We start from the raw sequence: 21,884 nt of genomic DNA, 5'->3' as shown, positions 1-21,884 counted from the left end.
TAGATTGAAAGAAATAAAATCCCAAAGAATTATATAATATGGAACCACAGTACCAATGAGTGTTAGACACACACATCAGCATCCAAAGGGCAGAGGAACTTGATACTTAAGCAATATCACTAAAGCTTTTAGAAGGCTATACAGAAAAATAGGGAAATTGGCATTAAGGCTTCTAAACAATATACCTTTTTACACTATTAAACTACAAGACTTTTATTTAATACAGGGAAATAGCTTAAGAAAGTAAAAGAACCAATTGCTCCTAAACAGTGTATTTTGGGCAATACAGCTGTAAGCTTTCTCCTAGTTTTCTGCTTGTACATTTGAGTACATATCTCTCTCATCACACATATACATGCAGACTCTAGAGTTGACAAATCAAAGCCAATGTATGATTTTTTCAATCAGCTTTGAAACAGCAGGAGAAAAAGCTTGAAAACCTTTTGATACCACTTTGATTTTGATGAAACCTTCAATTTTATCCACCAGCAGCAAAATCAAGACTGTCAACCCACAAGATGAAGAATGGAGAACAATTATTTCAGATGACCCTCATCAGTTGATGTTTTACAACTTATTCCCCTCCCTGGGAAATCCAACTAAACCCTAGTAGTTAGTGGATTATTTATTACCCTGAGTAGAGTCATCTACACTCGCCCTGTAAGCACTACAAATCCTGTAAGCTTTTGAATCTACACCACTGATAACTCCAATATGGAGTGTTGTAAATCTGCTTTTGTAGTAGGGGTTTGCCTTTTGCTGAAATTCACAGAGACACAGATTATTCTATACTCCCACAAGGGTGACAGAAAATGGTTCGACTCAGCTATAATGTATAGCTATTTAAAGACAGAGCACATAGTATTTGTTAAATAAATAGGAAAGGCTTGACTTATCCCCCAGTAACCCAGGAAAGTCATCTTCACATCTCAAGACTCTAGGGAAGATGCTGACTTTCACAACACCCCAAGAACATGTCCTTTCCTCATAAGTGACATGTGTTTCTTAGTGTCCCAGTACCACGTTAACAACAAGCTTTTCATCACACTGACTTGCAGGAAAGTTGGCAGACGTCGATGGTGCATCTCCCAATGCTTGCAATCCTCCTGCTTCCCCCTCTTGGCCTGGGCAAGGAAGTGGCGGAATGGAGTGTCGCTGATATCCTGGGCACTGTCTGCACACTATATAAGGCTGACTGAAAGGACAGACACAATCAGGTTATTGGATTTTATATGTATAGTTTCCAGAGTGGATTCAACTAGCTATTTGTTTCTGGTTTTATGAAGTGTTAGCCTAAGCCCAGTAGATAAAATCTGGATATGGAAGCTTACGAGTTCAGCAACACAGATCACGTGAAGCTAAGTATTGAACTCCTAGTTCCTTTCAAAGTAGAAAGGGTAAAATAAAAAGACAATTATTTCAGAAGCATTTAAAGTTTTTTAGTTCCAGAAGTGAGTGCAAGTAGCCCTAGATTGTTGTTATTTACACTGAGCCCACAAGTGAGCTGGACACTTTTCAAGACCTACAAATGACACAATGCTTGCCTTGGCTTCCAATCCAAGAAGGCATAGGATGGGAGGAAAAGGAGGACAAAAAGTTACAACAGTATGTGGTGATTTAGGGCCAGATCCACCATTCTGTTCCACTCTATCCCCTTGGCACCAGAAACCTGGCTTAACCAACCAGCTGGAAATCCTCCTCGTATCTGGGAATCCTTCAGGAAAGCACTTGCTGCTCAACTTCACCCACTACTGGACCTCTGGTGGAGAGGGAATGCCCGGGGCAGAAGGCAGCACGGCTGGAGCTGTACACTGATGATCTTGGGCTACTTTAGCTTGTGCCATGACCTGGATCAGCTCCCTGTTGCCTTTATAAATAGCACCTTATCTATCAGTTTTGAGATTATTATAGAGGTTCCAAAACTGAACTTGAAAACAAAAATTAAATCAAAACCGAACCCTGACAATGATCATGAAAACACACTGCCAGGGCTTCAAAATGAGGGACGCAATAAAGATTAAACCCCAGTTTTGCAAATGGCTGCAGCTAACAACACAGTGCTCTAGCCTGGTTTGAGACTGCCAGCACTCAGACTCAAACAAAAGCTAAGCCAATACCTGATATCTGAGGATTCACTATCTACATCCGACAGTTCCAGCAGATCCTCAGAACTTCCTTCTTCATCTGAAAATGACCTTCGCACCTTAGGCTGCAGCATGTCTTGAGTGATTTTGTTTCTGGCATCCATACTACGTACATCCTCTTCATTACGACACTTATCTGCAAAAGAAACACAAACATGATCATGAAGAAAGAGATAGCTGTAAATCATCAAATCGACTACTCCAGAGCAAAATCATCTCCATCACCTTGCAAGTTTTTAAACAATGTACATAGTATTTATGAATATGTGACTACAATATTTGTAGCTATGCAATACATCCTAGAATGTTCACGTATCTGACATTTTATAAAGTCACAAGCACAAGACTGAAGCCCGGAATTCGTAATTCTAGTTCCAGCTCTGCCAATGGCAGTGGTATGACCTTGGGTAAGTCAGTTAGGATGAAATTTTCAGGAGTGGGTGCTTAAAGTTAGACAATTAAATCCAAATTTGAGCATCTTAGTGGCTTGTTTTTTCAGAAGTATCTAACTTCAGGAAGCCTCATCTCTCAATGCCTCTCTTTGACAATACCTCCCTCCCTCTCATAAGAATTTAGCTTCACATTTGTTAAGTGCCTTCAGGTCTAGTATTATAAAAAGGTTCCTGTAATAAATTGCTTTCAATTCTCAGGTATTTGAGTATTACACTTTATTCTGACATACTGACTGGCTGTTGGTTCTTTTTCTCTTATGGCAAAGTGAGAGCAACAGGCAAAATAGTAGGAAAGGCACAGAAGGTTTGATGGATAAAGATCTTTTTCTCTGTTTATACACCTATTTCACACTTAATATCTGAAACATGCTGTATATGTAAGAATATTAAATACACTTCCAACTTGCCTGGATGTTGGATTAGATAGGCTTCAACCAAGTTATTCAGTATATGGTTCTTACAGATACGTTCAACTGGACAACGGCAAGTTGGACAGAGAGAAGACCGTTCCATCCACCCTGAGTAGCAGGCAGCACAGAAGGTGTGCATGCAGGGCTGCAAGCTGGAAACACAAACAGGTTTACATCACAGGGACAATGAGAAATCCCAAGACTCAAAACAGGCCTTTTACATAAGCTTTAAATACAAAAGTATTTAAAAAGCATGGTCCTTTGATATCTGTTTAGATAATCAAGAAATATCAAAGAACTTTATGTAATGATTTGTATGGAAGTCTGTTTTTCCACAGTGAAGATCTGTTTCACAAGAGGCCAGGACTACACAGGAAATTTGAATTGGTGACCACATTTCCGTTACCAATCAGCTGACAGATGTTTAGCAGTCTATTGGATATTAGTGGATAATCTCAGGATTTAGTAGATTGTAGAAAGCATATCTACAATATAAAGTAACCCACATTCACAATTAGTGTCATATTATTGTAAGTCTTGTCAGAGACCAAGGATTTAATATAGACTGGAGCTGGAATCACTCTACTCTCTTCATCCACACTTCCCGGACTGCTGTGCTATTAATCTAGCACCTTTGATTACTGAGGGACACTGCTTCATTTTTTAAATTAACTTTAATAATTGTTCAATTACTTATAATCCCCTATAATTTTGAGCCTTTTCCAAATATATGCTTGAGGCAAAGATGCTCACCTTTCCCATATCGAGATGGGAAAGCATCCATTAAAAATCACACACTTCAACTCGCATCTCATGTTCAGTTTGATCTGCTTTTCTGGCTAAGCTACCTGATACACTCCACTTCACTTCAGCTGGATAGTAGTTTTCCCATCAGAAAATGGTAATGTTGATTAAAGAAGAGTCAAAGCCTTGTTTAACCAGCCACTGGCCAAGTGAACTAGAATTCATCGTGAGATTTGCTATACCAGATTGACTCAATGGTCCATTAAATCCTGTATCATGCCTCTGACTGTGGTCTATGCCCGAGGCTTTGTAGGATGGTGAACACTTCTACCATTTGAAAGTCCCAGCCTAAAGCAGCTAGCTAATTGTTCAATACTGTACGGTGGGGGAAGTGTACATGTTGAAACCCTGGTATATACACTGCATAAAAAGAGAAAATCTTACCAACTCTCAAGAGAAACTAATAGTTTACAAAAGACAAACCCCCACTACCCCAAACAGCAGTTATTGCGTTCTTTGTATTAAGTCCCATGTAATTACAGAAGCTTCTTTTTAACTATAGGTACCTGACACAGTCATGCAGCAATTCCTGGCAGATAATGCAAGTGAGTGTTTCTTCCATTTTGTCTGGTTTCACATTAGTTGTTTTTGCACCTTCAGATCCAGCTTTAATTATACATTGATTTGGAGCTGTCATCTGAAGATATGGACTAGCATTCTCATCTGCAGAGAAGATATATCTCAGTGTTATAACAATACATTACATTGACCATGGATGTCAGAGCCTTCCTATTTAATGTTACTCAATTAAGCCAAAAAGCTAAGCATTATGATTCATATCTGCTTCCATCACTAGTGTTGTCACAAAGCTGATGTCCTTGCTTTGCAGACTGATCTCTGCACAGTCTTACAGCCACAGCCATTATTTTCACTGAGCCAGCAACAGAATAGCAGGAAGCCTGGAGAAGGTCTGAAATCAGCAATATTTGGTCCCTTTAAGTCAATGGTTCTCAAACTTTTGTACTGGTGACCCCTTTCACATGGCAAGCCTCTGAGTGCGACTCTCCCCTCTCCCCCCAATAAATTAAAAACACTTTTTTATATATTTAACACCATTATAAATGCTGGCTGCAAAGTGGGGTTTGGGGTGGAGGCTGACAGCTGGCGACCCCCCGTGTAATAACCTCGTGACCCCCTGAGGGGTCCTGACCCCCAGTTTGAGAACCCCTGCTTTAAGTCATACTTTGTGAAAAGTAAACATATTTGCCCTCATGTAATAGAAGCCTGAGGGCACGTGTTTTTAAAAACCAGATTGCAATACCTATATTATATATATAGATCTATATTATTCAGAACACAATAAGGTTTTATATACCATTTAAACAAATCCTTTAAAGCCCTTCTAGGTTATAGGAGTGCATTTTGGACTCATTTCACTTCAGCAGAGAAAAAAGTAATAACAGTCTTAAACTTTCATAAAATATAGTTAGAGTCTTGGATTCTAATCTAGACTGAACCACTGAACTGCCTACTGAGCCCTGGTAAGTCATTTCAGATCCCTGTGTTTCATTTAACCCAAATGGAATTCTGTGAAAAATTAACAAGCCACCCATGTACGTAATTGGAAGCTTCTGATTACATTACAGAGTGTCAGTTTTCTTTCAAATCATTTTAACAAAAGATTAAATAGAAGACTACATCTTATGTCACATAATACTGTAATATACTAGCCTCCTTTTATTTTCTTCTTTGCAGGCTCCAAGTCCTCCTCCTCTTCCCTTTGAGGCTCTGATGTAGAACTTTCATTTTTCTCTTTATCAATGATATTTGAAGTGATAGTGGAAGTTTCACTATTTGCATACAGCTGTCCTTGTTCTTCATGTGATGCTCCAGGACACCTAGGTTCTAGAGTGGGGAAAGCAGGCACAGGAATGAAAATAGAGGACTGTGATCCTGTAAAATGAAAGCAGAGATTATTAACAGATGTGTACAAAGAGGGAACACTGAAGAAAAACTATATTTCCCATGACACCTGCCCATCCCAATTCAAACATCATTTGAATGAGAAAAGGCCATGTCAAACACCGAGTGTGCTGGCATTGTTTGCACGATTATATGGTATATCATATCATCTGTCTTAGGCCTGGTCTACACTAACCCCCCAAGTCAAAGTAAGGTACGCAACTTCAGCTACGTGAATAACGTAGCTGAAGTCGACATACCTTACTTCGAACTTACCGCGGTTCAGACACGGTCCACACGCGGCAGGCAGGCTCCCCCGTCGACTCCGCGGTACTCCTCTCGTTGAGCTGGAGTACCGCAGTCGACGGCGAGCACTTCCTCGTTCGATTTATCGCGTTCAGACCAGACGCGATAAATCGAACCAGGAAGTTCGATTTCCAGCCGCCGAACTAGCGGCTAAGTATAGACCAGCCCTTAGTTTTCCCAATATACCTGATTTGGAGAATCTGTAAAGAAACTGGTACAGAATCTGTAAACGCTCCCCATCTAAATAGAAGTGCTTATAATTCATTCATAAAAATATGCTCCAGGCCAGTACTTAGTAATAAAGATTCAGTCTTGGAGTGATTTTATTCTCTCTCTCTCTCTCTCTCTCTCACATGCGCACACACACACAGCCCCCCCACCTCCTTCCACATATGCAGCCTACCACAGAAGTGGTTGAAGAGTCTGGGGGGAGCACAAATAATATGCAGAGTACATCAAGGCTAAGGCACATTTTGAACAATACTTAGGAAGGAGCCAGTATGAGCAGGCAGGGCCAGATTTGCGATCGGATGTTGCAGTATTTGAAGCGTTTAAGCAATCTGGGGATGGAGTAAGGTCATGAAACAGGATGCAATATAGGTGCACAGAAGATTGAGGATACGCTGAAGGTCAGGAGGCAGCCTGCCATGATCATATAATTTGGTAAATTGGAACGACGGCATGAGTGGATTTTCACTTGGTTAAACTGGGTGGCAGGTGGGTAGCTGGAAAGGATCCCCAGAAGAACTGGGGATCACTGCTGGGAACATCATTTACATCTTCTAAATAATTGTCTTTTGTCCTATTTGTCAGATTAAATGATCAATGTGGTCCCTTCTAACCTTAAAAATCTCTGAATGGGAGAAAGTGGACTGTTGAATGGCAGCAGCAACAGTGAGGATTAGAATGCATGCAAATATTCAGTTGTAGTTAGCTTTGTGATGTGATCTGTATAGTTTCAGTAAGTTTACACTCCAGCTTGGTGAGGGGAAAAAATCCCCAACAGCTGCATCTAAGTTCCAAGATGGTGAAGGCTGCAAAATTAAAACACTTAATGATTGAAATGCATCGTCTGTGTCCTTGAATACACACAATTCTCACAATTGCCTCTCTGAGCCACTAGGACTAAGCCTATGATTTTCTTATGGAACAAGTTATTAAATTAACTACCGATCAGGTGCTTTGACTTGAACTTTTGCAGGGATTTTGATCATTATCATTTTATCCTCTACAGTAAGAGATTCGTTTCTTAGGATTCAACAGAAGAGTCAAAATTTGAGGCACCAAGCTTACAAACACTGCACACAATACCTTACCAGATGTTGAAGGATTATCCTGCTCAGCAGATGCCCGCTCGATAAGAGAGGTAGAAGAAGCATTAAAGAGGTTAGATGTAGAAGTAGATGGCTGTGGTTCCTCATAGCAAGACTGAGTGGCTGGCAGTGATGAGGTAATTTGGGTTCCATCATCACTTCTTCCTATATGTGAGGTATCTTTGGTCCGATGGCACGTATTTTCTACATTAGCTTCTGTAACAGAAAAGGGAGTGGAAAGAATATCTCTCTGATAGGCAACCTCAAAAGGTCATGGCTTCAACAGAGTCAATTAACAGGATTTGAAGGAATCAAGCTCTCTTAAAACGGCTACAATTAGTCACAACCACTCATCTCCCTTTCTTTAGTCTTGAACTAATAGTTTTACTTACCTACTAGCTCTTGTGTTACATCTTGTTTTGCATGGAAGGATTCATAGAGATAAGCAACATCTGAAAGGAGAGAAAATGGCAGAAATTTTATTATAAAAGTGTTTTTATTTCTCTCCCTCTTACTCTCACCAACTCCTACCCACAGGTGGCTGCTTCTCATACGTTTCCTACAATGGAGGGCAAACAGGAGATTGCTGTTATAGCCAATGTTAATGCTGCTACTTAGGAGGTAATTAGGAACAGAACAGCTAGATCTATTCTTCTCAGACCAAGCCGAATGGCTGTGTGTGAAATTTTGCTTGTGCCAACCATAGAAATTGAGGCTTAAACACTTCCTAACTATAAATTCTGCTGTGTCAAGATAAGCTGTGACTACTCTTACTAATACAACTGTACTGGATGTTCTCTGCAGAAGGCTGAGAGGTGAGCTCTAACTGTTCGTAAGTTTTCAATTTTTTATATAATTTTCCTTAGAGTTTATTGTAAAAAGTTTAAAGTTAACAATCAAATTCCATACAACAGTTTAAGCCACTACCCAAATGCTATTCACCGGCTAACCCAAAACCTACTTACGAAGCAAATCAGAGCAAATTCTTTTCTTCCCCAGCCTATGGGAACCCTCCAGCTTCCTGACGGAACCCCAGAGATCCCATTGTGTCTCCTTGCTTTTTATCCTCAACCATTTAGGTCCTTCCAACACCCTCTACATTTGCACTGTGATCAATCTTACGAGCAAAGAACTATGCAGGATTCTTTTTAGACTGTTTCAGAATTGCTTAAATAAGACAACTATACGTGCCAAAGCTAAGCTCACGCTCAGTCCTTCAAGGCACAAGGGATGAAAAAAAATCAGGACTCAGAACATTAACTGAATGATAGGTACTAAGGCACTAAGCAGCCCTGTTCAAATACATTTTAACTAAAAATTAATACCTCAGAACATCTCAATCTATCTTGGAACAACAGGGTAAATGAATTCCTCAACTAGTATTGCCTGCTACAGTGAAATCCCCAAAAGAGGATCAACAAAAGAGATAGTGGATATAAAGATATAGATTTAGAGTGTGTGCGCATGTGTCATTGCTTTCCTGTAAAACTGACATCACAAATTGATAAATCCAGATTCTAAAAACTGATGGTGAGGTTACAAAAGGGAATTCAGATTCCAACAGTTATATGCATCTAAAATAAACTGTGGACAAACAGCTTATAAATTTTCCTGTCGTGGCATAGTTGCAAACATAAATTCTAAGACATTTAGACTTTCTTACACTTTAGACAAATCTGAGGCACCAAATTCATCTGGGGCTTAAGTTTTATCTGGGGTTTTAATACCACACTCATCACAGTAGTATTTATCTCTTCATAATAATGCCTGATCATATGACAGTGTAATAACTCGTTACACTCCCAATCTGCCCACTATAAAATTTCATTTCAGAGATTTACATTCCTGTTTTGGACATAGTAGCTAGAATGTAGTATTTAAAAGACCTATACCTTTAATCTATTATAAAGGAAACTTCAGAAAACTGAACATTTTCTACTAAAGTAACAAATGCTAAATACTTTATAACTAATTTCATGGCACTGGGTTGGGCCCAGGAGATCTGGCTTCTATTTCTGGCTCTGCTAATGACATGCTGCATGACTTTTAGCTTGTCTCGCCACCTCTCTTTGCCTCCATTTCTCCTCCAAGCCTTCATCTATCTTGTCTCATTAGACTGTAGGTTTTGTAGGGCAGGGGCTATTTCCTACTATGTGTTTATAGAGTATCTAGCAGAATGAGGCCCCAATTTCAACCAAGGGCTATAGGCGCTACCATAATACAAATAAGAGAGGATGATGACGATGACTAGAGAAGGCCCCCAGAATCATGAAAAAGTTTGGTTTTAATATTAAGAAGTGACTTGCTCTAGCATTCACTGAGTAGCTCTAGTCTCACCATCTGATATTCCCTTGTATCCCTTATGACTAGCCAACGCCATTTAAAAAAAAAAAGATATCTGCTTACTGTTTTCTGGCTCATTCTTCCTGTAAACAACATAGATCACATCCCCAGTCTGCAAAGGGCATGTCTGCTTCTTAACCACTTTCAGTTTATTAATTACTGTTCCATTAGTGCTGCAAAGAGAAAGATCGTTATTTAGCCCAAATGCTTTCATAATTATCATGGGGGTTTATTGGGAGAGGAAGAAGGGGGGGAGAAGAGAGAGAGAGATTAGCAGAGAAAATCGTTGGGTCCCAACCCCCCCCCCAAAAATGTAGCCAAGATTAAGAGAAGCCAGATAACTGAATGGGAAAAATCTGCCCTGCAGGCCTGTTCTGCAGAGTTGCTGAGGACTTCATTGCTAGTTTGTGGCTCCTGGTAAGGAAACATGTGGCTAATAGACAGACAGACAATGATCCCTTGCATTTGGAGAATGGCTCAAAATAATTAGAGGATTGCTCCCTACGGAATGAGCTCAGCTAAGATAAACGGAAGACAGAAAGGGACAGAAGTAGTAGAACATCTCAGGCATCTATCTGAAAGTGCTAAATTGTAGTGTTGGGATTAACATTGATAGGAAGGACTCTCTTTTAAACTGTTTATGGGGTGGAAGAACCCATTTTCTGTACAACTAGGGACCTCATGCTGGCCTCTCTCTCCTTCCTCCTTCTCTCAGATGTTGAAAGTTTAAAATGCCAAAGGTTGCAGATGGTAAATGATTCTGGTCATTGGTGACTCTAGTCAGTTATTTTATTCTTATTTGAGTTAGAAAATGAATTGCTGGAATGACTTCTATAGACCTTTAAAAAAAAAAAAAAAAAAGTTTTCAACATCATACTCTCAAGCTACCACCTGTGGATAACTGACAAAAGGAAGTATCTATTTTTCCAACGATGTTTACCTCAACTATTTCAGGTTGACAACTTTCCAGGCGCACAAAACCGAAGACCCCTGCCCTGCCCCTTCTCCGAGGCTCCACCCCGCTTACTTCATCTCCCCTCCTTCCATCACTCGCTCTCCCCCACCCTCACTCACTCGCTCATTTTCAGCGGACAGGGGAAGGTCCCTTTTCAACCGGGTGTTCTGGTTGAAAACCAGACATCTGGCAACCCTAAGAAAGTTAATAGGGGGAAAGAACATGTACATGCAGTTACATGGAGTTAAAAGCCAAGCTAGATGGAATCATTTTGAAGTGGAAACAAACTTCAGAAAACCACCAGCTACTGACTAAATATCTAATTATATCGATCTTCACTCATTCTTTTTGGGATGTACCACTTCATACAGTCGCTATAAGTGTTTTAAAATCAAGTCAAATTACACTGAAATGAGTAATTTCAGCTCTGTTGCAATATGAGCATTTTTTAAATGCCTCATAGAACTAAAGGAGTTCAGATTTCTGCCATCCAAGAACCTCAGCAACTAATACCATATGTATAAAGATGCCCAACGAACATTGGGGCTTTTTTGTTGTTGTCTATGCCAACCTTTGGTACTATAAATCTTTACTGCCATCTTGTGGCTGAATTTAGTTACTCACCCAGACCACAGCCCAGATTTTCCCAAACGTACCATAGTTAATTTTCCACCACGAAATAGAATCTAGAAACAAATCCCATCCTTCTTGTCTCATTATTTATCCTTTTAAACAAAAACGGCTCCCATTACCCCCTACCCTATCCCAATTATTTACACTTGCTATCTGGTCACCCTAAGGAGAAATCACTTTTGAGGTAGCACTAAGTGATTTCTCAGTCAAGAAATATATTTCTTCCCTCTCATCAGACGTACTTTTACAGTGTACATGGATAAGTCAACCAACACAGCGCAAACTGCAAAAAAACGCTGTTTTGAAGGTCCCCTGCAGAGGGGAGGAAAAACGTTGGACTCGTTTCCTTCTTTGCTCCTTTATAAAAACAATTTTTTTTTAAAGAGGGTAGAAAATTGAAATAAATATTTTCTCCTTGTCTTTTTACATTAGAAATACAGATCCTGTCTAGGCAGGAAGATTCTATGATGACCGGAGAAACACCAAAGTCAAGAGAATGAAAGTTGAGCAATTAGGAGGGGAAGGGAATTTTAGTCAAACCGTTAAAAAAACATTTTTGATTTGTTATTATTTACCCATGTTAAATGACAAAGAAATATTTTGAATCAAGGAAACCATTGTTAAAGATTCAAAAAACTGACTAAACTTCTTCAATCTCCTTCAATCAAGTGTTACTGCTCACAATGACCTTTGAGACCTGCTGGAGGTCTGCCAGCAAAACTCCAGAAAAAACAAACACAAAAAAACCCAAACCTTTTGAGCCTTCTTCATTATAGTAAAAGAGCAAAAAAAGGGGAAATGCCCAATTTTTAAAGAAACCTTACAAGTCTCCTTTAAGTAATGCAGAAGAATTTTCAGGGATTATTTTATACAATGACAATTGCACTAATTTGGATTACAGTTATATCATGGGCTGGCTACTCATGCAAAGTATCAAAGGGAACAACTCTGCTTGCAACATTACCCATCTGGACAAATTTCAACAGAAGGACACAACCACTACTCTAATGAAATAAGAGTCATAGCTGAGTGTTTAAGCAGTGGTCTATGTGCGCTATGATTAGGGTTACCATACGTCCGGGGCCGGGGGGTGCTGAGCCGGGGGCCGGGCCGGGGACCGGCAGTGCTGGGCGGGCCGGGGTGCTCGGCTGGGGGCTGGCCCGGGGCCGGCACCCCAGAGCCCAAGCCGACCCAGGCTGGAGACGCCGGGGGGGCCAGACTGGGCCGCGCCTCCTCCCCCCACACACCCCTTACCTGCTTCAGGCTTCCCGCGAATCAAATGTTCGCGGGAAGCAGGGGAGGGGGCGGAGTTGGGGCGGGGACTTTGGGGAAGGGGCGGAGTTGGGGCGGGGGCCCCGTGGAGTGTCCTCCTTTTGGAGGCTCAAAATATGGTAACCCTAGCTATGATGCAAAACCACAGACACAAAGTCTCAAGTCTTGTTTTGAAGTGTACATGAATATCAGGTGGGGTGGGGGGGAAGCTCAATGTGACAAAATAAAGAATGTCTTTTAGTGATCTTCAGGAGGTTTCTGGCCCCAAGACTTATTGCCATAATGAGGGCAAATATATGAACTTAAAAAAATTTCAATACAAAGGGTTTTATAAGTACCTTTAACATAATTATTAAGCAGTTACTGTCAAATCCCAAGATGGGCATAAAGGACTTTACTGTGTTTTAGCTAAATGCTTATTAGAAAAATGTGCACTCTTGGATATCAAACAGTGAAGTTTGCTACTGGGAGGGAAAAAAATGCCAAAACTGCTGCCAAATCAACACCAAGGGTTGAATCCCACACACATTTCCATGCAGGTGAATCTCTGTGCTCCTGCAGAGTTCCATTGACTTGAATAAAGCTCTGACTACACCAGTCATTTGGAGAATCAGGGCCCAAATCATCATCCTTAACAAAGGCAAATGAGGAAATTGGTAGGGCAGCAGATGAGCAATCTTTGGGCAAAGTTTCTCCCCGTCCAGCTGCACAGAGATTCATTCGTTTAATAGAAAGAGAGAGAAAAAAAAATCACATCGCTCAAAGAAAAGCACCCAAAATTTTGCTAAGCACTAAAGAAAACTGAATGTGGTTAAAATTAGATCTTAGCCAATAATATAGGAAATTGTAACATTCCTTTGTGTGTCATATCCAGTTTCAGGACTCTAACCAGGGAAGTCTAACAGACACTTTGTGGAGTGTCAGGCTATCACAAAATGGATATTTTACATACAAACATGGAAAATGGCTAAATTTATGTATTTATGAGGCATTACAAATCATTGCACTGTAAGTGAAGAAAGTAAGACCACAAACATTCCTTGTGATTCAGTACTAAACCAATGCCAACCTGCTATATTGTTTTGGAGGGAGATGAGAAGGAAACTCTGCTATCAGAGGTATAATTTGGATGAAATGTAAATCCAGGTCATAAAAGATCCCTCATCACTTTTCTTAAGACTAGAGATATAAAGCTCTGTATCCTGACCCAATTCCCGTTTGGGTAGGGTGTAGTGGTGCAAGTTATCCCATACTATTCTGTCAATGTGCCTCTTGGCTTTGGAAGGGCCAATCCTAAAGTTAAGAGTGTAGTTTGGAAAAAGAACAGGAGTACTTGTGGCACCTTAGAGACTAACAAATTTATTTGAGCATAAGCTTTCGTGGGCTACAGCCCACTTCTTCGGATGCATAGACTGGCACATATATTGAGGAGATATATATGCACATACAGAGAGCATGAAAAGGTGGGAGTTGTCTTACCAACTCTGAGAGGCCAATTAAGTAAGAGGAAAAAAAACTTTTGAAGTGATAATCAAGCTAGCCCAGTACAGACACTTTGATAAGAAGTCTGAGAGTACTTACACACAAAAACTGCCCAACGGAGGACAGGGAAAGGCCCTTCAACTCATGAGATTGAGGTCGACTTTTGCATTTGAATTTTTGTTTTTAAGAAAGAATTAATTGCTTTTCCCTGGGACAAGCCAACTGTTCCATGAATGTAACTGATTAAGTCATCTAATACAGTATTGTTTTTTCTAGTAAACACTAAGTGCTTGTCTACACTGGCAATTTACAGCGCTGCAACTTTCTTGCTCAGGGGTGTGAAAAAACACACCCCTGAGCGCAGCAAGTTTCAGCGCTGTAAAGCGCTAGGATAGACAGTGCACCAGCGCTGGTAGCTATGCCCCCAGTGCTGGTAGCTACGCCCCTCATGGAGCTGGGTTTTTTAGAGTGCTGGGAGAGCTCTCTCAAAGCACTGCGCCGCAACCACACAAGCCACGTTAAAGCGCTGCCACAGCGCTTTAGCATTGCCAGTGCCGACTAGCCCTAAGAGACTAGAAAAGGCACTTTCTAGGGAGAAAAAGAAGGAACCAGCTCTTGAAGCAGATTCTACTGAGCCAGGCAGGTATCAACACTTGCTCTCTTGCCTGTTTATTCAAGCAGTTGTAAAGTTCTCAATTCATCACCTCGCAGGGTGAGGAGAAGTCTAAATGCTTTCTAAACTGTGTCAGGATTGCTCTGTCTCCAATAACTCAGCATGCCAGCAAACAGGTATGGAGCTAATGCCACATACTGTTTGATATTTTATGATTTAGCTGCAATACAGGAAGAGAGTGTACCCAACTGAACTGCCCCAAACCAGCTGCCTCCCGCAATGTATTTGTTTTCAACAGAAAAATCTGAGCTTGACCAGAGCAATGTTTCTAGAACTGCCTTCCCCTTTACAGTAGACTCACAATAACAATTCTGAGTAATGGAACACAGTTCAGCACGTTTTCAAACCTAGCCAATTATAACAGTAAATGGGGGAATGACAGTGTTATCTACATGAGTTTCGTGCCCTTGTTGGCTCTTGAGCTTAGGTTTACATCTTCTTACAAGAGTACTTGTGGCACCTTAGAGACTAACAAATTTATTAGAGCATAAGCTTTCGTGGGCTACAACCCACTTCTTCGGATGCATTGTAGCCCACGAAAGCTTATGCTCTAATAAATTTGTTAGTCTCTAAGGTGCCACAAGTACTCCTGTTCTTTTTGCGGATACAGACTAACACGTCTGCTACTCTGAAACCTATCTTCTTACAGCCAGTTTGACTCTATGAAGCTCAGCTGATATTGACAGCAGGCCTTGAATATCAGAGGTCTCAGACAAATTCTGAGAGAAGAGAAGCTTAATCTTCTACAAGTAGTAAGGCAGTCAGGACTGTCTCCCTATTCCATGTGTGGTTAAACTGCTTTACGTCAACTCTCACTCATGCACAGACAGAATATATAAAAGGCCTTTTTCCTTTTTGTCAGATATGTGAAAATATAACATGCCATGTTCTCAATTGCAGAAGAGAGGCATTACTTAGGGTTGCAGCCTCTCTGTGGGGCTAACAGTGCATCTAGCTCCACCCTTCCACAAACTACACTCTTGCGATGTTGACAGCAACGTTTTATTTAGCTCAGTAGTTAGCTACTCTCTTCTACTGGCTGGCCCTTTTTGTTAGCTAGCCACCTGAGCTCTCCTACTCCATGACTGTCTGGAGAGCAAGCCGGATATGTGTGTGTGTAGGAGCCGGCATGTGAGTAGAGGGGTCAGAGGGAATGTATATTATGGCAGGAGGGTAGGAAGAGAAGACTTAGGCTTTGTCTGCAAAACTTTTGTCAGTCAGGGGTGTGAAAAAAACATCCCCCGACCAACATAAGTTTCACCTACAAAGCACCGCTGTGGGCAGCGCTATGTCAGCAGGAGACACTCTCCTGCCGACATAGCTACCGCCACTTCTTGGGGGCGGCTTAATTATGCCGGTGGGAGAGCTCTCTCCCGTCCGCATAGAGCAGCTACACAGGAGACTTTACAGTGGTGCAGCTGTGTAGACATAGCCTTAGAAGGCAAAGATAAATTTTGTGGTTGGGATGGGGTGACCCACTTCAAATTCCTGCTTGAGAATTCCATTCACACATTGTTAAACTTGAACAGTCGGGTCTGTTCATTCAGGGTCTGATGGAGCACTGATCATTCCACTTCGCACTTTGCATTGATCTAGGTTAATTCTGCCAGCACAGCAGGGAGCACTCCTCTGAATGGAACTCCATTCAGGGTCTATTTTTTGTGTTTTCAACCTTATCAAGTATGGGACAGCTGAACTGCTGGATGAAGTCCCCAAGCCCTTTACTAGGCAGACACGTTACAGTTACTCATGATACTTCGTGTTAAACTGGAAGCACAGCACTCTGCTCTGCAGCTTCTGCCAGTTCAAGACCTTTCCCTGCACACAAAGATAAAAGTGTTTCCTGTCTTATAAAAAAAATAATAATACATGGCCTAAATCAATATCAGAAGTGAGTTTCTGGCCCCGGAAAGAATCCCACTAGCAACATCACATCTACCAACTCTGATCAAGAGAATGAGGAGGGAGTGGATAAGTGGCAGCACTTTAACATGGCTGTGTAGTCGCAGCACCAGCGCTGTTAAAAAACCCAACCCCTCGAGGGGGGTAGCTACCAGCGCTGGGAATGCAGCTCCCAGTGCTGGTGCACTGTCTACACTGTCACTTCACAGCGCTGAAACTTGCAGCGCTCAGGGATGTGTTTTTTCACACCCCTGAGCGAGAAAGTTTCAGCGCTGTAAAGTGGTAGTGTAGAAAAGGCCTTAGTTAAATTTTGCCAAAGGAAACTGCCGACTAGGCCCCCCCATACATCCTGTGACAGGCAAGAAAGATTATACATCCCAACTAACTTAAACAACGCCCCAATAACTACGTGGGTGAAACCAGTAAATCACTACATTCTTCAGTAGTGATTAGAAAATGATACAAGAAAAAAAAAATCCTATCACCTGTGCGTGAACATTTTTCACAAAGCGATCACTCTATATCTGACCTATCAGTCCTCCTCCTCAAAGGAAACCTGAACAATAACACTTTCAAAAGATAAGCCTGGGAGCTTAAATGCATTACTCTGCTAGACACTAAAAATCATGGACTGAACAGAGAGAGTGGATTTATGGCTCATTACAACAAGCTGTAAAGCACTAACCCCCTCTTTTTGTTCTATGACTACAGAGGTGTCAATGGGCCATTCTACCTTGAACAGTCTCTTACAATATATGCTAATTACTTATGCCAAACAATCTGTTCCACCTTGCATTTAACTGTGATGCTGAGAGTACCTTTCCCAGACCTGAAGAGCTCTGTGTATCTCAAAACTTGTCTCTCACCAACAGCAGTTGGTCCAATTAAAGATATTGCCTCATCCATCTTGTCTCTCTAATATCGTGGGACCAACATGGCTAGAACAACACTGCATAAGCTCTCATCAGCATTCTTGTAACCCAGCAGGAAATAACCTCTCCCAGAAGAGCAAGTTTGTTGGCCCTGATCCTGCAAAAACTTACGTGCTGAACTTTATGCACTATGGAGTAGTTCCATTGACTTCATTGGGACTGCTCATCGTGAGCTAAATTAAGCACATACATGAGTCTTTCCAGGATTAGGGCCTTTAAGCATTATATCACTACATAATAACTCCCTGAAATACTGATTAGAGGAAAGAAGTAAAAAAAAAAAAATTCTGATAACAAATGACTAATGGCAACATCAAGAGCTACAATGTTGTATTGAGCGATTTCAATTATTTAATTAAGTTTATTGACTTATAATTTTACTTATTAGGCCCCTCTCTCTCCTCTCCACCTGAAGTGCTTGAGGAGACAAAAGAATTTCGAAACATAATACAATAGGCATAAGTATGTATACGGTGCTCATTACTATAGATCCAAAAGGGAGCTCAAACTATAAATAAAGCCAAAATCCAGACAACCCTTCAAGCCCCAAAGGTCCTATGAAATACAAGCTACCTTCAGAGATATTTTAAACACCAAAAGGAATAACAAATATGAATCTCTATTCCTATCCATTGCACGTTTTTGAAGTTATCAGTGCAAATGTATTTCCTCCCCAACCCAAGGAGCTGGGGATGGAGGTAGGGAAGAGAGCTAGTATAAGGAATGAGTGTGCCATATACTAATTCACTATGAACAGTTTTTAAAAACTCCTAAAGTCACTGATAATTTTTTTCACAATGCTATAATTGCAATCACATAAGACACACAGTATACAAAACTACCAGGCACTCCCCACCATCAGTCTGTTTTTCATCCAGTAAGCTATGCATTCCGTGGGGGAGAGAGAGGAGATGAGTTTTAGGGATTGTTGGAAAAAATTAACACTTACAAATAAAAGACTTACTCTCTGATATGTACAGTTAACTCCTTTCATGAGCACTAAACAGAATTTTACTCCAGCAACCAGTAATAAAAGTTTAAAGCAGGGCTAACCTGGTATCCTCCAATGATACTTGTCCAGATTCTTCATCCACTGTAATCTTACAGTGATCTCCAGACACCAGTTTGTTGCCAGGAAAGGACAAGTCACAACCTTAAAAAGAAAATGTTTATGATCAATGTGTTTATAAATATCCCATGAATATTTACATAGGCAGATCCCATCACAGAGACTGATCAGTCCACTTAAAACTCTTCTTTTAAAAACAAGATTTTCTTACGTGTGTTAGCACCATCTTTAGATTATTAAAGACAGAAAATTTAAAATCTAGTGCAGTTCATTGCCATTAGGCAGGAGTATTAATGATTTGGGGGGTGATGGGAACCTGCCCACCCATTCTAGGGTTCTGAGCAACCATCACCATTTTGACACTATCTTAATCCCTCCTTCCCAGCCATATTCAAGGCTTCACACATAAGACACTATTCCATCTTGCAACAACACTTCCCTTGTAAGAGGGGCCATAATAAGGAACATGATTCATATCCTCCCATTCATAGCCTGGTCCTGGATTACTTCCCAGCACATTCAATCCTCCCTAGACAGGGCAGAGAGACATCTGGGTGTAGTAGATCTAGAAATAAATAAGTCACCCACCACACCCCCTGATAATAGTTTACCGCTATTTTTCCACAACTGATGCCCATGGGACAACTAATAGCTACAGAGTAGAACTTGTGCTGCACAACTTCATGATCGTGTGATTCTTGCTGAAAGTGACTAGAACGCCGTAGTTTCACTCAGAAGTAGTTCAGCACTTCCGCACTGGTGTACCCCATCTACTCTTTGCGGCTCTTGGAATATAGTGTAAGGGCCAGGAAGAAGAGGGGAACAGCATGAACTAAATGAGTTTTTCCAGAACCCACATATTTTTCTAATAGGATAATGGTGCCAACAATATTTTGCTGAGGAGTAGATGGCAAATTTTGGTTATGTATTTTTCTAACTGAACACTTTAGTAATCTAACTGTTACATGATTATGAGAGCAATTCAGCAGGCAAAAGTCAATCTTTATCTGCCATGTAGGCCCACTGAAATTCAACTAGAAGATTTCCTAGTGTGAGCATCTTGTTTGTTATTAGTCATATTTAGCAATACAGTCATCAAAAAGGGCAACAAATATATGGTACTGAATTTAACAGACAAAAGATACTTAGATTTTCCCTATAATATGGTCCATGAATTCCATTTTGACTGACCATATAGAGTCTATAAACTATAATATACTTTCATTGATGCTGGGTGCTACAACATGATATGCACTGAGTTGATGGATAGGCAACCTAAAGTTAGTGCCAGATGGCACAGTGCAAGGTTAAGTGAATAATTTGCCTTAAACATGGAATTCCCTTAAAATAAAATCAAATAGTCAACACTTTTAAACACAGAAACACTTGCATTTCAAATCAACTCTCATAGAAATGATTTTAATATGTTAGCAACCGTCATGCAGCCAGAAGAATTAAAGCTTTTTGGATTGTAGGTGTGTGTTAAAGTGTGAAAATGTTGCATTGCAGATCCTCCCCCCACACACACACACACTTTTTTTTTTTTTTTAAATCACAAGAGCTAAAGGAAAGAGTGGTGACAAAATGGGTATGACATGACAAAACTTGGTTTGAAATGTAGTGCTTTTTTATTTGCACAGAAACAAACAGGGAAATCACCAAGACAAATTCACGGGATTGGGTGTTTGTGATATCACCAGGAACCCCGTTAAAAAAGAAAGCCAAAGACAGGGAGAGAGCACAACTTTTCTCTCATGGAAATGCTAGAGTAGGGAACAAGGGATTTTGTGGCAAGCATTGAGGTGGGCCTCTTCTATCCTACCTCCACCTTATCCTCACACCAGATACTAACATACCTGTCATGTTTCAGAGTCCATCTTCATATATTTTTAAGGCCAGAATGACCACTATGATCACCTAGTCCGACCTCTTGCAAATCACACACCATCTTACCTTTTTTCCGCCCAATTGTCCATTCTCTTTTCAGCAGTAAGACATGGGGCTCTGCTTCATCAGCACCTAACCGGATCAGCTTCCCCCAAGGCTGTTGCTGCTGGTTTTGGTCTCCTCCTTCAGAGTGCTCCATTTGGATTCACATCTGATTTAAAAAAAATAATAATCACAAGACACACGAGAAAAGTTTCACTTGGAAACAGTAGAGTTTCTCTCCCCAGCCCTCCTACCTTCCCCCCCCCCCCCCCATCTGTTCTTCCTCTCGCAGGTTTCACTACCGATTATCTTTCTCTTTCCCCAGCCTTCTCTCCTCGCCCCATCCCTCTCCCCCTTCTTGTCTGTTCTGTGTCCCAAGCCATCACTTCCCCTCCCATCTCTTTATTTCCAGACCCACCTCCCCCTCCCCCGCAGCAGCAGCCCCTCAGACACCTGCACACACACCAGCTCTCCTGCATTGCTCCAGTGGGTGGGCTGAAGTCCCTGCTGTCTACTCCCCGCTCCTTCCCTCTCCAGGGCAAGCAGGGCCCCCCTCGGAGCCTGGCCCTCCAAGGCCTCTCACAGCCCTGAGGGTGAGACACACAGGAGCCAGGCTGGGACTGCTGCCAGGGCTCCGTCCTCCCTCCCCAACGTCCCTCCCGCTCACCGCCCTGCCCCCAGCCCAGGGGGACTTGGGGGGTTCGCAGCGATCCACTCCCCCCGCGCCGGCCTCTTACGCCCAGTCCTGCCGCGGAGACTGCTGCTGTCAACAGACATTGCCAGCCATCAGCTGATCAGGCTCTGGGCGGGGCCCCGAGCTCCCCCACGCCTCCTATTGGAGACCAGAGCAGGGTAATCATAGAGAACCCAGAGGGCGGGGAGGCACGGCAAGAAAAGGCTTCCGCTCCCACCACAGAGCTGGCCGGGCTAGAGCGCCGCTTTCCTCCGCGCTAGGCAGCCATCTTGGATGGGGGAAGCCAACCGATTATTGATGCGGAGGAAGGACGCGCGGCGGCCATCTTGGAGGTGGGCACCAGTGGCGAGGGTGTGTCGGGCATTTTGGATTTGGGCACTATTCCCTTTTGAGGGAATATTTTAATCACAGAGCACGCTGGCGCCCATCTTTGTCATGGGCAAAATGAATGTCCTATAACAATTGCCCTCAAAGAGTAATAACGCTGTAATAACAGACATCGACCTCTGTTATCTGTGATACCTTCATTTCTGTTAAATATCGAGTAATTAAGCTACAGTTAATTTGACTATAGCAAAATCAATAGGGTTTAGCTGACACAGAATGAACCAGCAACGCCTTCCCAGGGAATTGCTCCAGATATAATGCTGCGCTGAAAGGGAAAAACTA

The 21,884-nt window shown here is 41.7% G+C and overlaps 1 protein-coding gene across 2 annotated transcripts in view; it reads right to left on the bottom strand.

Annotated features, from left to right (window-relative positions):
• Positions 1–21,296, bottom strand: part of CHFR (checkpoint with forkhead and ring finger domains) — a 31,181-nt gene extending 9,885 nt beyond the window's left edge. Inside the window, exons 1-11 of one of the 2 annotated variants that reach the window (XM_024197076.3) lie at positions 21,189–21,296; positions 20,546–20,690; positions 18,577–18,676; positions 9,738–9,847; positions 7,724–7,783; positions 7,335–7,547; positions 5,482–5,655; positions 4,317–4,473; positions 3,004–3,158; positions 2,118–2,280; positions 1,053–1,195 (exon numbers count right to left, since the gene is read on the bottom strand). In XM_024197076.3, coding sequence (XP_024052844.1) covers positions 1,053–1,195; positions 2,118–2,280; positions 3,004–3,158; positions 4,317–4,473; positions 5,482–5,655; positions 7,335–7,547; positions 7,724–7,783; positions 9,738–9,847; positions 18,577–18,676; positions 20,546–20,678 — 1,408 coding nt within the window. In that variant the 5' untranslated portion in view covers positions 20,679–20,690; positions 21,189–21,296. Of the gene's footprint in view, positions 1–1,052; positions 1,196–2,117; positions 2,281–3,003; positions 3,159–4,316; positions 4,474–5,481; positions 5,656–7,334; positions 7,548–7,723; positions 7,784–9,737; positions 9,848–18,576; positions 18,677–20,545; positions 20,691–20,986; positions 21,119–21,188 lie in introns of those variants that run through there. The other variant, XM_024197077.3, reaches the window with a different exon arrangement.
• Positions 21,297–21,884: the final 588 nt, after the last annotated feature.

This window comes from Terrapene carolina, unplaced genomic scaffold (assembly GCF_002925995.2).
Source record: "Terrapene carolina triunguis isolate 2854851 unplaced genomic scaffold, T_m_triunguis-2.0 Scaffold234, whole genome shotgun sequence".
In the NCBI taxonomy this organism is placed as follows: Eukaryota; Metazoa; Chordata; order Testudines; family Emydidae; genus Terrapene; species Terrapene triunguis.
The sequence above is the reverse complement of the archived record's forward strand: the minus strand, read 5'-3'. Positions and strand labels throughout refer to the sequence as shown.